The 14,709-nt window shown below is 41.8% G+C and overlaps 2 protein-coding genes across 5 annotated transcripts in view; one reads left to right on the top strand and one right to left on the bottom strand.

Moving 5' to 3' along the window:
• Nucleotides 1-77: 77 nt before the first annotated feature.
• LOC110516660 (probable methyltransferase TARBP1) overlaps nucleotides 78-14,709 on the bottom strand; it is a 35,326-nt gene continuing 20,694 nt past the window's right edge. For 2 of the 3 annotated variants that reach the window (XM_036987587.1, XM_036987580.1), the window contains exons 23-30: nucleotides 14,462-14,574; nucleotides 14,354-14,425; nucleotides 13,489-13,570; nucleotides 13,137-13,308; nucleotides 12,665-12,850; nucleotides 3,670-3,794; nucleotides 3,147-3,283; nucleotides 78-1,016 (exon numbers count right to left, since the gene is read on the bottom strand). In XM_036987587.1, coding sequence (XP_036843482.1) covers nucleotides 848-1,016; nucleotides 3,147-3,283; nucleotides 3,670-3,794; nucleotides 12,665-12,850; nucleotides 13,137-13,308; nucleotides 13,489-13,570; nucleotides 14,354-14,425; nucleotides 14,462-14,574 — 1,056 coding nt within the window. In that variant the 3' untranslated portion in view covers nucleotides 78-847. Of the gene's footprint in view, nucleotides 1,017-3,146; nucleotides 3,284-3,669; nucleotides 3,795-10,724; nucleotides 11,757-12,664; nucleotides 12,851-13,136; nucleotides 13,309-13,488; nucleotides 13,571-14,353; nucleotides 14,426-14,461; nucleotides 14,575-14,709 lie in introns of those variants that run through there. The other variant, XM_036987589.1, reaches the window with a different exon arrangement.
• LOC110511715 (NACHT, LRR and PYD domains-containing protein 1 homolog) lies at nucleotides 5,788-9,282 on the top strand. Of its 2 annotated transcripts, none has more exons than XM_036987600.1 (2): nucleotides 5,788-8,666; nucleotides 8,708-9,282. In XM_036987600.1, exon 1 carries the CDS (start codon nucleotides 6,283-6,285, stop codon nucleotides 7,828-7,830), a length of 1,548 nt encoding a protein of 515 aa, XP_036843495.1. In that variant the 5' UTR covers nucleotides 5,788-6,282; the 3' UTR covers nucleotides 7,831-8,666; nucleotides 8,708-9,282. The 2 variants fall into 2 exon arrangements, with proteins under 2 accessions (XP_036843495.1, XP_036843502.1); XM_036987607.1 differs by having other exon boundaries at nucleotides 5,788-8,612.

The raw sequence follows: 14,709 nt of genomic DNA on the forward strand, positions 1-14,709 counted from the left end.
AACGGCTCCGTGAGAAATAACATGGTTTGGTAAGAAAAACATAAATCAACCAAATGTGTGTGATAAGAAAAACAGAGTTCTTACGAAATAATTGTTTTATTTGTTTAATTAAAAAGATGCATTACTTTCCAACAATTTCTCCACTCCAAAAAAAGCATTGTTCAATATTTAATACCACACAGAAAAAACAGAGACTCGGGGAAAATCAAGTGTCTGCTGCTTTACTGGGAAAGCACTTGGAAACATGACCCTGTCCAAACGACAAACGCATTGGAATATTCTAATGTAATATCGAGCCACGGCTAAAGCGGAATACCCTCCAATGGATCTGAGATGGGTTCTAGGTCTAATAACAAGTCACTACTTGTAAGACTAACATCCATTCTCTAGATCTATGGCCCATTGGATGGTTAAGGCTGCATTTTAAAATGGGTTAAAGGTACAGTTGTGGGGGCTGTAGGTACAGTTGTCGGTAGGTACAGATATAGGATCAGCGTCCCCTTCTAACCTTAACCATTAGTGGGGAAAGGCCCCATGTAGCTCAGTTGGTAGAGTGTGATGCTTGTAACACCAGAGTTGTGGGTTCGATTCCCATGGGGGACCAGTATGAACATGCATGTACTCACTACTGTAAGTTTCTCTGGATAAAAGCATCTGCTTAATGACTACAATGTAAAGGGGCAACTTAACCCTACTCCGCAGCGGGGGCAGTAGGGTTAGGTACTGGTGGGTTTACCCCCACACTAGGGCCATGTTCATTAGTGCACGCAATGGAAAACATTTAAAAAACGTTTTACAACAGAGTGAAAACGTTTGTTTCTTATCATCCAGGTCATCTCTCCCTATTTCAGTCTGACTTCACTCCAGTAGTGGGCAGGTACTGGCGGGTGTACTCCCACACCAGCAGGGCGGCGCTCACGTGTACGTTGAGGGAACGGATGACACCTTGCTGAGGGATCTCCACACACACATCCAGCAGCTGGAGCAGGTTAGCTGGGATACCCTCACGCTCATTACTAAAGTAGGGAGGAGGGAGGGGGGGGGGGGGGAGAGGAGAGGGAAAGTATGAATAAAAAGGAGAATAACTAGACAGGTGAAATATGGAACACAGTGCTAGGAGATGAGATAGGATGTTGGTCCATAGAAATTTAAAGGACTGGAACACTGGACATTCCCATTAAAGTCAATGTCATTCTATTTCTATAGCGTAAGGTCAAAGTTCATTTAGATCCGTGTTAGATCCACATATATATAGATCCACGCGACTGAAATTTAAAGGTCATTTCCAATTGAGCTGACAATGTGGTCTCCACAAATGCGGGAGCAATGCCTTTAATAGGTCCATAGCCGAAAAGGGGCGATGGGGTTGAATCCCGGCCTTAGTCACTGATCTACAGAACATTCACCCTGGCCTGCTGTGAACAATATGACAGAGACAGGTACAGATATGGTTGTAATGGGTTACATTAGACAAACACCATGCTGTGCTGGAACAGAGCAGACCACAGGTGGAGTGTTCACTGACTAATGGCTGTGTGTGTGTGTGTGTGTGTGTGTGTGTGTGTGTGTGTGTGTGTGTGTGTGTTGACAGAGTGCGAGATACACTTTGCCTTGTTGTGTTCATTACAAATAGCAGCTCTCCTCGGCCCTCTCAGCTTAAACAAACCCTGTATGTTTGACTGAGCTCAACCACCCCACCCAGGAATGATCAACCTCCAGTAACAAACCAATAACAGACGCCGTTTGGAGACGGTACACACAGTAGAGAAAAAACGTGTATTACTGACCGATGTGTGTCTTTTGATCAAACATCAGTCTGTAGCTTGTGTGTGTGTGTGTGTGTGTGTGTGTGATATATATATATATTATATATATATTATATATATATATATATATATAACACACACACACACTTGAAGTCGGAAGTTTACATACACTTATCTACTTTGTGCACAAGTAACTTTTCCAACAATTATTTACAGACAGATTATTTCACTGTATCACAATTCCAGTGGGTCAGAAGTTTATATACACTAAGTTGACTGTGCCTTTAAACAGCTTGGTAAATTCCAGAAAAAGCTTCTGATAGGCTAATTGACATCATTTGAGTCAATTGGAGGTGTACTTGTGGATGTATTTCAAGGCCTACCTTCAAACTCAGTGCCTCTTTGCTTGACATCATGGGAAAATCAAAAGAAATCAGCCAAGACCTCAGAATGTGTGTGCGTGCGTGTGCGCGTGTGTGTGTGTGTGTGTGTATATACATATACAGTGGGGAGAACAAGTATTTATTACACTGCCGATTTTGCAGGTTTTCTACTTACAAAGTATGTAGAGGTCTGTAATTTTAGGTACACTTCAACTGTGAGAGAGGGAATCTAAAACAAATCTAAAACAAAAATCCAGGAAATCACATTGTATGATTTTTAAGTAATTAATTAGCATTTTATTGCATGACATAAGTATTTCATACACCAGAAAAGCAGAACTTAATATTTGGTACAGAAAGCTTTGTTTGCAATTACAGAGATCATACGTTTCCTGAAGTTCTTGACCAGGTTTGGTCTCTCACAGTTGAAGTGTACATGTGATAAAAATTACAGACCTCTACATGCTTTGTAAGTAGGAAAACCTGCAAAATCGGCAGTGTATCAAATACTTGTTCTCCCCACTGTATATACATACATACATACATACATACATTTGTGCATGTGATGCATGGCTGGAGCGTGTGTTCCCTGTTCTTCCCTCCACAGAGCACCCATTAGAGACCAGCATGCCTGGGCACGTCTCCTCACTGCAGCAGGAAGCAGATCTGTGTGCCTGCCTGATCGGGGCCCAGGGGAACACTCACTCCATTACTGAGATTCCATTAAAGAGCTTTGTCAGCTTCCTCCCTGACCCGTGAGACAGTCCCGGCCATGGCTGTGTATGTACATGTGTGTTAATACAGTCAAGTCAATGAATTGATGTGCAATAATTATGTCATGCATTGATTGTTCATTTGTGTGGTTTGTCTGTTAGTGAATAATTGCATTTCATGTCATGGCTTTTGTTGAAGCAGAAAATACTTCCAATATGACACAAAGTTATATACAACTGGGCATGACAATGTGCTCTGCTGTCCTACAGGAGAGTGGTTTTACCCCAGCAGTAACAGAGTCTTCTCAGGGAACTTGTAGTCCTTTAGACTCTGACTATTGGCTGTCTGCTCCACTCCCACAATGCAGTAGCCCTCTCTCTTCTTCAGCTGCAAGAAGTCAGCTAGTTCTACGGGCTTCACCTGGTAGAGACACAAATATATGATGTTAACATAACACGTTTTTAACTGGCTAAAAAGTCAGCTGAACACAGTAGAGTGAATGAACTTGGTGAGCATCTCAATATCCTAGAGTGTTCAGCTGTCCTCCTTCCTCTACATCTGCACTGAAAAACTACAGCACTGGAGACTTTAGGTCAATGGTGTCCAAATCATTCCATGGAGGGACAAGTTTTTTTTTTTTCCTGCCAATTAAAACCTAGACAAACAGGGGAGGGGAGTTCCTTACTAATTAGTGACCTTAATTCATCAATCAAGTACAAGGGAGGAGCGAAAACCTGCAGACACTCAACCCTCTGTGGAATGATCTCGACACCTGTGGTTAAGGCCACTAAAGTGTTGTTACCTACCTCCAGTAGGGGGAGCCATAGCTCAGAGGAGACACTCAGGGCCTGGAAGTGTTTATCACTGACGTGGCGAAGACTGTCCAATACCAGAGCACTGGCCCCAAAGATCTCACACGTCCTACACAGACCTTCACACACACACACACACACACACACACACACACACACACACAGACAGAGCGATCGAGAGAGACAAAGAGAGAAAGACAATGAGAGACAAAGAGAGAGGAGACAGAGAGAGAGAGTGAAAGTGTTTATCACTGACTTGTCAAAGGCTGTCCAACACATATTACACTGAACAAAATAATAAATGCAACATGTAAAGTGTTGGTCCCATGTTTCATGAGCTGAAATAAGATGCCAGACATTTTCCATACGCACAAATAACTTATTTGTCTCAAATTTTGAGCACAAATATGTTTACATCCCTGTTAGTGAGCATTTCTCCTTTACCAAGATAATCCATCCACCTGACAGGTGTGGCAAATCAAGAAGCTGGTTAAACAGCATGATCATTACACAAGTGCACCTTGTGCTGGGGACAATAAAAGGCCACTCTAAAATGTGCAGTTTTGTCACACAATGCCACAGATGTCTCAAGTTTTGAGAGAGCGTGCAATTGGTATACTGACTGCAGGAATGTCCAGAAGAACTGTTGCCAGATAATTTAATGTGCATTTCTCTACCATAAGCCAACTCCAACATCATTTTTGAGAGTTTGGCAGTACATCCAACTGGCCTCACAACCGCAGACCACGTGTAACCAAGTCAAACCAGGACCTCCAATATCCGGCTTCTTTACCTGCGGGATCGTCTGAGACCAGCCACCCGGACAGCTGATGAAACTGTGGGTTTACACAACCAAATCATTGCTGCACAAACTGTCAGAAACCGCCTCAGGGAAGCTCATCTGCATGCTCGTCATCCTCATCATGGTCTTGATCTGATTGCAGTTCGTGATCGAAGCCATTTTTTGGAGTTTTCTTTTAAGGTATTTGTGACCAACAGATGCATATCTATATTCCCAGCCATGTGAAATACATAGAATAGGGCCTAATTCATTTATTTAAATTGACTAATTTCCTTATACGACCTGTAACTCAGTACAATCTTTGAAATTGTTGCATGTTGCGTTTATATTTTAGTTCAGTGTTTAATGGTCGATATGGTAGATCTACAGGCCACTGGCCCCAAAGAGCTCACATGTCCTACACACACATGTATGTACACATTAACAAACAATTACACAACCACTATTTACATGTTTCAGATATTTGTATGCTACAGGTTTAAGGTGATATTTTCTTCAGACAGAGCATGGAATTTGTTTTATTTTATTTAAAGGCCCAGTGCAGTCAAAATTCTATTTTTCCTGTGTTTTGTATCACCTGACAAAACTAACACTGTAAAAGTGTGAAAACATTTGCTGTTTGAAAATATAATCTACAAAGGACTTTCTAATCAGCAGGTTTTGCATTGGTAGAGTTTAAGCTTAATTAGTTAATAGACCAATAACAAACCTCTCTGCCAATAACAGCTGGTTTTTAGTTTCCCCCTCCCCACTCCCAGTCCTATAACAATTATTGCTTGATATTTTTTTGTTGCTAAAAAGCTATTTTTGTCAATTTTAATGGAAAACTATTTTATAAGGTACTTAATTGTTCCCCAGAAATGATTTGACTGATATAAAAATGGCTGCATTAAGCCTTTAAACTACTACACAGCCCGGCAGACAGACAAACATGCACACACACACACACACACAGAAATATAAATCAAACAAAAACACAATGATTTACACAATCATTATTTAAATGTTTCAATTATTCTGAATGCTACAGGTATAGAGCAATATTTTATTTATGCAAAATAGCCCAGATCAGCACATAAAATACTGTAAAAGTCATATTTTGCAGGGTGGTTTAATGACGTGTGTAATAAGGATGTGATTATTTAACCAGATACTCCTCAGCTTTTTGATTCTGTGGGATGTACAAGTTGCAGCCTTAGGAACACACATTTAAATCTAACACTGTGATAGCCACCCTGTATAAAATATAATATTGTTGAAAATCCACCTTAAAAATATCCACCTTTACTCAAAGACCATGTGACTGCATTAAAGCCAACCACAGTCCACAGATCACACCCATTTTAAGACTGAAAGTAACTCTTACAGCGGGAAAGGCTACTTCACAGCACTTCTCTCATGTCTTTCTTTTGTTGATTTGGACATTCATTAATTGTCTGTTAGGAGTGGAACTAACTGAGACTGGGAGAGGAACGCAAATTCACAACGTGACGTTTGGACAATAAAAAGGGAAACTGGCTAGACATTTCCTGTAGTAAATGGATTACACCTGACAACACATACCAGAGGATATTATTTTTTCACGTTTTGAGGCTATACCGTGTTTGTTTACAATTACGATGTTAACAAATGTTGCCATAAAGCAAGCTTATATTCTGGGTTCTGATGGGGTACGACAGTTGAACTAAGCTCATTAGGTATTTTTCAATTATATTCTTCTAGAATCAATGGCTTAGCAAGAACATTACTGCTTTATAAGTCCAAAAGTGGATGTAGCCACTGCAGATTGCGCCTTTGGAGTGAAAATGGCCACATCAAAAGATCAAGATGTCGATAACTGTGAAACTAGCACTCCTGAACAGTCAAATCCTCTGCTACCCCAGTTGTCACAACTTGATGAGCTCTCAAACGTAATTGAAAGGGCAGAACCTAGTGAACAGGAATTGAAGACTTTAGTTTCACTTCTTCTGTCTCTTGGTGATAATATCGAACGCGATTTAAAACAACAGAACTTAATGATAGATAGGCTTAAAGTCATACATACCAAAATCATGGACAAACTTAGTCCTGGTGAAAAGGATGGTAGTAGTTTCATCACTGGAACAATAAGACAGTTCTACAACAAGGCACTGGATTCAGTAGGAACAATCATCACTAAACTGGCCAAAGAGATTGGAGTCAACTATTCAGAGTCAAATATGTGTCTCCAAAAAGAGTTTGGCCTTAAAACCGATTGTCCAAAGGAATGTTTGAATTGCAACCATATAAAGAGCTCAATGTCCTGGATTCAGGTTGAACCCTCCGTGTCTACAGAGGATGAGACCACCGTCTACACACTTGACTCTTCTGCAGCAGGGCATTACGAGTGCATCTTATCAGGGCTGCGGTGGGTATGTGAGAGCAAAGTCAGTCTGCGATACCAGTTCAGCTCCTGGGAGCCTCACAGGGCCACTCTGAACAGCATGCGGTTTGAAGAAGGAGGTCCATTACTGGACATCACAATGATTTTTGGCAAACTAGAGGAAATTAGTCTGCCACACTTTGTCTGTATAGATCCAGACTACCCACAATCCTCCTTGAGAGAAGCCATGAAGGTTCTACATGTGAAAGACAACAGAGTGCTTGTGGAAGAAGTGGATGAGGTGACGGGGTTCCACGCCAAACTGCTTCGTCCCTCCTTCTCTGGCAGGGGTTTGGTACTGAGACGTCGGTTGCATTGGAGAGTGCACTGTGACCTTCTGATCTTTAGGTCCACCAGAGCACTCCTCACCTTACACACATATCTGATCCAATGTGATCCTTCTCTAGCACGGGAGGTGGAGGCACAGGAGAAGTCCTATGGATTCGTAAGACTTCCAAAGCCAAAGCCGGAGAAGTCCCAGCGGAAGGGGAGTCGCTTCACCCTCAAGACCTCGTGTCAATCCTCGATTACGCCAGAAAAGATCAAGCTAAGAAGCACCAGGCCAAACTACTTTGAAGTGTACATAAAGGACCCTGCGATGGACTTTGAGATGGAGTTGATAAGTGAGAAGGGAGAATCTGCATGGAAAGCTGAAATACGAACAGAGGAATACAGAGATGATTCATACACAAGAGACATTGAGTTTGTTGATGAATTCAGACCACAGATCATTCAGAGAGTCAATAATGTGTTTGCCATAGCAGATATTCTCTTCACAAAGGGCATGATCGGTGAAGAGATCAATGCAAATATCAGCGCTGCACCGACACGCCAGGCCAAGATGAGAGTGATATACGAGGCACTGAATTCAGGTGGACCACACGTCAAAGCTGCATTCTTTACTGCACTCAAAGAAAAGGAACCCTTTCTAGTCAAAGACTTGGCTCAATAATACCTTATCGCTCAATCTCTAACACACCTCTACGAGACCATTATGCCTAGACACTTTATTGAGCATGTTCTCCTTCAGTCCAGCAGGACAGAGGCAAGAGGAGGAGTGATGAGGAGAACTATGAAAGAAGAGACTTTTCAGGTGTCAAGAATAGCAATCCAAGGACCAGTTCTCTGTGACATTTTAGTGACAGAGGGCATGGGTAGGAAGGCCCCACCAGCATACACACACACATACACACACACTCATGAAGAGGTTTCACTTTCACTCACACATGGAGCACAAAGAAGAATGAAGGTTGAGAGAGAATTGACATTGATTACAGAAAAGAAGACACATTTGAAATGAACTGGGACTGGAATTCTTTAAAATAATAATTAACGGGTAAATATGTTAAAAGGTTGAAAACATTGGGAAATATACAGTGGAAGATATTAAAGGGTTGAAAACATTGGGAAATATACAGTGGAAGATATTAAAAGGTTGAAAACATTGGGAAATATACAGTGGAAGATATTAAAGGGTTGAAAACATTGGGAAATATACAGTGGAAGATATTAAAAGGTTGAAAACATTGGGAAATATACAGTGGAAGATATTAAAAGGGTGAAAACATTGGGAAATATACAGTGGAAGATATTAAAAGGTTGAAAACATTGGGAAATATACAGTGGAAGATATTAAAAGGTTGAAAACATTGGGAAATATACAGTGGAAGATATTAAAAGGTTGAAAACATTGGGAAATATACAGTGGAAATATACAGTGGAAGATATTAAAGGGTTGAAAACATTGGGAAATATACAGTGGAAATATACAGTGGAAGATATTAAAAGGTTGAAAACATTGGGAAATATACAGTGGAAGATATCAAAAGGTTGAAAACATTGGGAAATATACAGTGGAAGATATTAAAAGGTTGAAAACATTGGGAAATATACAGTGGAAATATACAGTGGAAGATATTAAAAGGTTGAAAACATTGGGAAATATACAGTGGAAGATATCAAAAGGTTGAAAACATTGGGAAATATACAGTGGAAGATATCAAAAGGTTGAAAACATTGGGACATATACAGTGGAAGATATTAAAAGGTTGAAAACATTGGGAAATATACAGTGGAAGATATTAAAAGGTTGAAAACATTGGGAAATATACAGTGGAAGATATTAAAAGGTTGAAAACATTGGGAAATATACAGTGGAAGATATTAAAGGGTTGAAAACATTGGGAAATATACAGTGGAAGATATTAAAAGGTTGAAAACATTGGGAAATATACAGTGGAAGATATTAAAAGGTTGAAAACATTGGGAAATATACAGTGGAAGATATTAAAAGGTTGAAAACATTGGGAAATATACAGTGGAAATATACAGTGGAAATATACAGTGGAAGATATTAAAAGGTTGAAAACATTGGGAAATATACAGTGGAAGATATTAAAAGGTGATTCAAGAAATGCAGTAAAATGGTTAAGAATGTTATAATGATGGTTGTTTTTAAGGTACAGTATATCTGGAACATGTTTAAGAGTCTTGGAGGAGGTTGATATTGACATGGTGTAATGATGAAATGTTATGTTTAAATGAGGAAATGTTTAAGATGTAATGGGAGTAATAAAATATGTTGGAGTAAGATTAGAATTGAGTAGAATTTTGAGTTGTGCCGTGGCGGAGGTCTTTGTGGGCTATACTCAGCCTTGTCTCAGGATGGTAAGTTGGTGGTTGAAGATATCCCTCTAGTGGTGTGGGGGCTGTGCTTTGGCAAAGTGGGTGGGGTTATATCCTTCCTGTTTGGCCCTGTCCGGGGGTGTCCTCGGAGTGGGCCACAGTGTCTCCTGACCCCTCCTGTCTCAGCCTCCAGTATTTATGCTGCAGTAGTTTATGTGTCGGGGGGCTAGGGTCAGTTTGTTATATCTGGAGTACTTCTCCTGTCCTATTCGGTGTCCTGTGTGAATCTAAGTGTGCGTTCTCTAATTCTCTCCTTCTCTCTTTCTCTCTCTCGGAGGACCTGAGCCCTAGGACCATGCCCCAGGACTACCTGACATGATGACTCCTTGCTGTCCCCAGTCCACCTGGCTGTGCTGCTGCTCCAGTTTCAACTGTTCTGCCTTATTATTATTCGACCATGCTGATCATTTATGAACATTTGAACATCTTGGCCATGTTCTGTTATAATCTCCACTCAGCACAGCCAGAAGAGGACTGGCCATCCCACATATGCTCTCTCTAATTCTCTCTTTCTTTCTCTCTCTCGGAGGACCTGAGCCCTAGGACCATGCCCCAGGAATACCTGACATGATGACTCCTTGCTGTCCCCAGTCCACCTGACTGTGCTGCTGCTCCAGTTTCAACTATTCTGCCTTATTATTATTCGACCATGCTGGTCATTTATGAACATTTGAACATCTTGACCATGTTTTGTTATAATCTCCACCCGGCACAGCCAGAAGAGGACTGGCCACCCCACATAGCCTGGTTCCTCTCTAGGTTTCTTCCTAGGTTTTGGCCTTTCTAGGGAGTTTTTCCTAGCCACCGTGCTTCTTCACCTGCATTGCTTGCTGTTTGGGGTTTTAGGCTGGGTTTCTGTACAGCACTTTGAGATATCAGCTGATGTACGAAGGGCTATATAAAATAAATTTGATTGATTGATTGAGTAGAATGAGAAAGGTTAATGTCTAGAAATGAATGTTTTAAAAGTGAATGATAATGTAGTATCCTAAGGGTGCTAGCTGGACTAGCTCCCCAGGTCAGAACAGCCAGGAGGAGGCAGGAAGAGGTACGCGTGCGGTTGAGGCAGACATCCTGTCTAGGCAAGAGAAGAATCCCCTTCTGAGAAATGGCCGCATTACAGTAGGTGTTAACCACTGAATGCCTGCGTCATCGGGGCAGATCTTTAACCACCGTGAGTCAGCAGAATACGAGGAGTGAAAGAGGCAGGATTTTTGGGAGAGGTACAACTCTCTTTGAGCTTGCTAGAAGAACCTGTCTTCAGCTGGAGGAAGATTTTGCTAAATCTTTTTAGCTTAAAATGCATCGATATTTATTCTTAGTGTTTAAGTAGAAATCTAGGGGGAACACTTAAGGTTACCTCATTGATAGGAGTGTTAAAGTAGTTAAACACCGACTGAAGGACTGATCATCCCGAGGGGGGAAGACAAACGGTTTATAAATTGTAAGAAATGTTTTTTCTTGTTATTAAATACTGTGCTTCTTATAAAATTGTAAAAGGACAAACAATATATTACTGGCACCCTAATAATGGTTTAGTTAAGGGCGCTGGAGGCATCTATGACTCTAATCCAGGATTCATTTTCACTTATAGATTTGTGATATTTCTTTGTGATTGATTGATCTGGGATTTTTTATGTATTCTTCTAGAATTTTGAATAAGCTAGCTTTATTGTTCTGACACCCTGTGTTATCAAAGAGTCATACAAATGCATGTCGTTTTACTCTAGGTTTCTGAAATTGACTTGATTAATCGAGGATCTCTAGCAAATTTTCTTGGCTAACTAGTCCATTGGGAACCCGAGACCCGAACTATAGGTACGGAGTGCATTGATAGGAGTCGTAAAATGGGTGTCTGGGCTAAACCAACCCAGAGGAGTGCGTCCCACTCATAGTGTGCTGAAGTTGAAGCTCTGGCCTGGACGATCCTGAGAAGGCGCTGGGGGTTTATAAATTAGGAGTGAGGGAGCATAGGCACTCGTCTTCTAGGATAGCCCACTTTACTCTAAGGCCTTTACTGTTGAGGAACAGTCCCTAGCCGTATACTAGCTCAGTGGTAAAGCAGAGCGGCATCTATCAGATCTGTAGGGATTAATGAGGAGGAATAATCGACCTACCATTGGGTAGGCAGGGGCGAGTTGAATTGTTAATCCTGCAGAGGTGGTATTCTAGCTTTGACACACGGTTAGAAACCTAGAACATAAAACAGTGTTTGTATGGTCCTAAAATGGTTCTCACGTTAAACGTCAACTTTGGCCACGAAAATTCTCAATTTTCAAACAGAAATGGGGTATGCCTTTGGTGGTTCATCGATGACGATGATACATTACTCCCACTCGCCAGAAAAAGTAACTATTGACTCCTGAGTTAAAAAAAATCTTAACTAGACAGTAGCTAGCCAGTTTGCTAGCATCATTTAATAGCCTAATGGTAGTAGCTAGTACTACTAACTAGTAGCTAGGCCATCATTGAAAATAATAATTTGTTCTTAACTGACTTGCCTAGTTAAATGAAGATAAAAAAATACAAATTTGAATATTGGTTGATAAAATAGGTTTTCTCCTGTATAAACTCATTTAAATCAACATAAGGCTTACATAAACAGACAGCAGGCAGCGCAGCAATACGGCAGCCCAGTGGGGAACATGAGTCTGTTATGATGCAGTCCTAGTGCTCCTTAGACAAACTCTGATTAGGACTGATTAGTTTATGTAGTGCTGCCTGCTGCTGTCTGTTTGCATGGCAACACTTAGCAACACCAAGTATATTGGGTAGCTAATGGAAAATAATACAATACAATACAATATAGCTAGATAGAAATGGCTGTGGGTTCATATGTGACCGACTGGATTCCAACCAGGGTCTCCTGAACACTACATGACTGTGTTAGCTCCTTGAGCTCAAGCCTGGGGAGCTAACACAAGTCGTAAGGTCTCAAGCAAGGTTACTCATCATGTAAACATGGTTCATCATTCCACCTCCGTTACACATGGAACCCAGAGAGATCAGCAGATGAAGGTTACAACATTCATCCTGTACCAAGTTGTTCAGCATTGACTGACCTGTATAAATAGAGGTTAAATAGAAAATAAATAACTAACCTCCCAGGTTGGTGGGCTTGTCTATGAGAGAGGCAACCACCAGGAGGGCACTGTGCAGCTTGCCCAGGCGTGCTGCTCTCTGCTGGGGCACCAGACCCAGCTCTGGCTCCTGTTCCTGGATCCCCAACCTCCAGGGGGTCATCTTCTTCTGGACCTCGGCCCAGCGCTCCTCACCATCCTGATCCCCTAACAAACAACAACACTGAGGCATCTTCAACAGGGCTTTTAAACTGAAGTCCTGGAGGGCCAGAACACTTATAAAGTCAGGGACCTGGCCAATCAATTTCATGAATTGATCATTTAACTACCAGGTAGAAAGGAGAACCAGCAGTACTTCAGACCAATAGTTGAATAGCTGTGATCTCCACTTTAACCAGAGTAGCTGTCTGTTGGGTACAGTCTCTGCTGCCATCTAGTGGTGATACCCTTTTCAGTTCAAGACAACTTCCTTTATCCCCTCAGGGGAATGTACCTTTATCCTGCTGGATCCAGTCTCCAGGCTGAATCTGGCTCAGGTCAGGGACAGGGTTCCTCAACGGGAGAGATGCACTCTGGGAGAAGTCCACCAACTTCTCAAACTTCCAGGGCGGAATCCACTCGTCCTCAAACACCTCTGATAGGCTGGGGAATGTGTAGAATATGGACTGGCAGGGAGAGACGGGAGGAAAAAGGACAGTTTACACACGTCGTCTCTCCTCAATCAACACTCGGTACATTCGTTTTTTAGAGACCCAACGCAATTAGGTCAAATTACAATGAATCAAGAGATTTTAAAAGATTTATACTTCAAATTCACACAATCAATCAACAATACAGTGTCTTACTTCCACACTATAGTCTCTAACAGGATGAAAGCCACCAAAGAAGAAGTGGTCCTGGATCCTGGTCCAGTTCTTATTGGCATTTCTGTACAGAGATATACAGTAGTTATATGAGTCCAATAATGTATTTATTTAACTAGGCAAGTTAGTTAAGAACAAATTCTTATTTACAATGGCGGCCTACCCTGGCCAAACCCAGACTACGCTGGGCCAATTGTGCACCGCCCTATGGGACTCCCAATCACAGCAGGATGTGATCTAGCCTGGATTCGAACCAGGTACTGCAGTGATGCCTCTTGCACTGAGATACAATGTCTTAGACCACTGCACCACTCGGGAGCCCAATAACAATTTCCACAGTTTCCAATGGAGCTAAGATAAACAAGTGTGGTTCCTCCTTCATTAATAACAACAGGTAGCCTAGTGGTTAGAGTGTTGGACTAGATCGAATCAATGAGCTGACAAGGTCAAAATCTGTGGTTCCTCCTTCACTAATAATAACAGGTAGCCTAGTGGTTAGAGCGTTGGACTAGTAACCGAAAGGTTGTTAGATCGAATCAATGAGCTGACAAGGTCAAAATATGTGGTTCTGCCCCTGAACAAGGCAGTTAACCCACTGTTCCTAGGCCGTCATTGAAAATAAGAATGTGTTCTTAACTGACTTGCCTGGTTAAATTTTTAAAAAGAGACTTCCAGTAATATATGCCATTTAGCAGTCACTTTTATCCAAAGAGACTTACAGTCATGTGTGTATACATGTTATGAATAGTGCACAGATAGATGTACAGTGACTGTATGAATTTTAGAATGCGATTCCTGCGGCAACCTTGGCAACATAATAATCCTAGTTCATATGTAACTCACTCACCCAGTACTCTGCATAGCCTCAGCCTGGTGCAGACAGGCCTTAACGACGGTGGCCAACCCCCCGAGCCCATCCGCTCCCCCGGCCCCCTCCTCGGCCTCGGCCCTCGCCCCCTCCAGACCCCACACCCTCTTCAGGGCCAGCAGGGCGTACAGACGAACACTGAAGTTATGGCTGAAACACCACTGGAGTATAACATCCAGGGCCTTACGCCACTGTACTGCCTGGTGGGGGGTACAGACAGAGAGATTGAGAGATGGAGAGAGACGGAGAGAGAAAGACAGACAGAGAGAGAGAGATGGAGAGATAGAGAGATACAGAGACGGAGAGAGAGAGAGAGAGAGAGAGAGATGGAGAGA

The sequence above is a fragment of the Oncorhynchus mykiss genome, chromosome 1, assembly GCF_013265735.2.
Source record: "Oncorhynchus mykiss isolate Arlee chromosome 1, USDA_OmykA_1.1, whole genome shotgun sequence".
Lineage (NCBI taxonomy): Eukaryota > Metazoa > Chordata > Actinopteri > Salmoniformes > Salmonidae > Oncorhynchus > Oncorhynchus mykiss.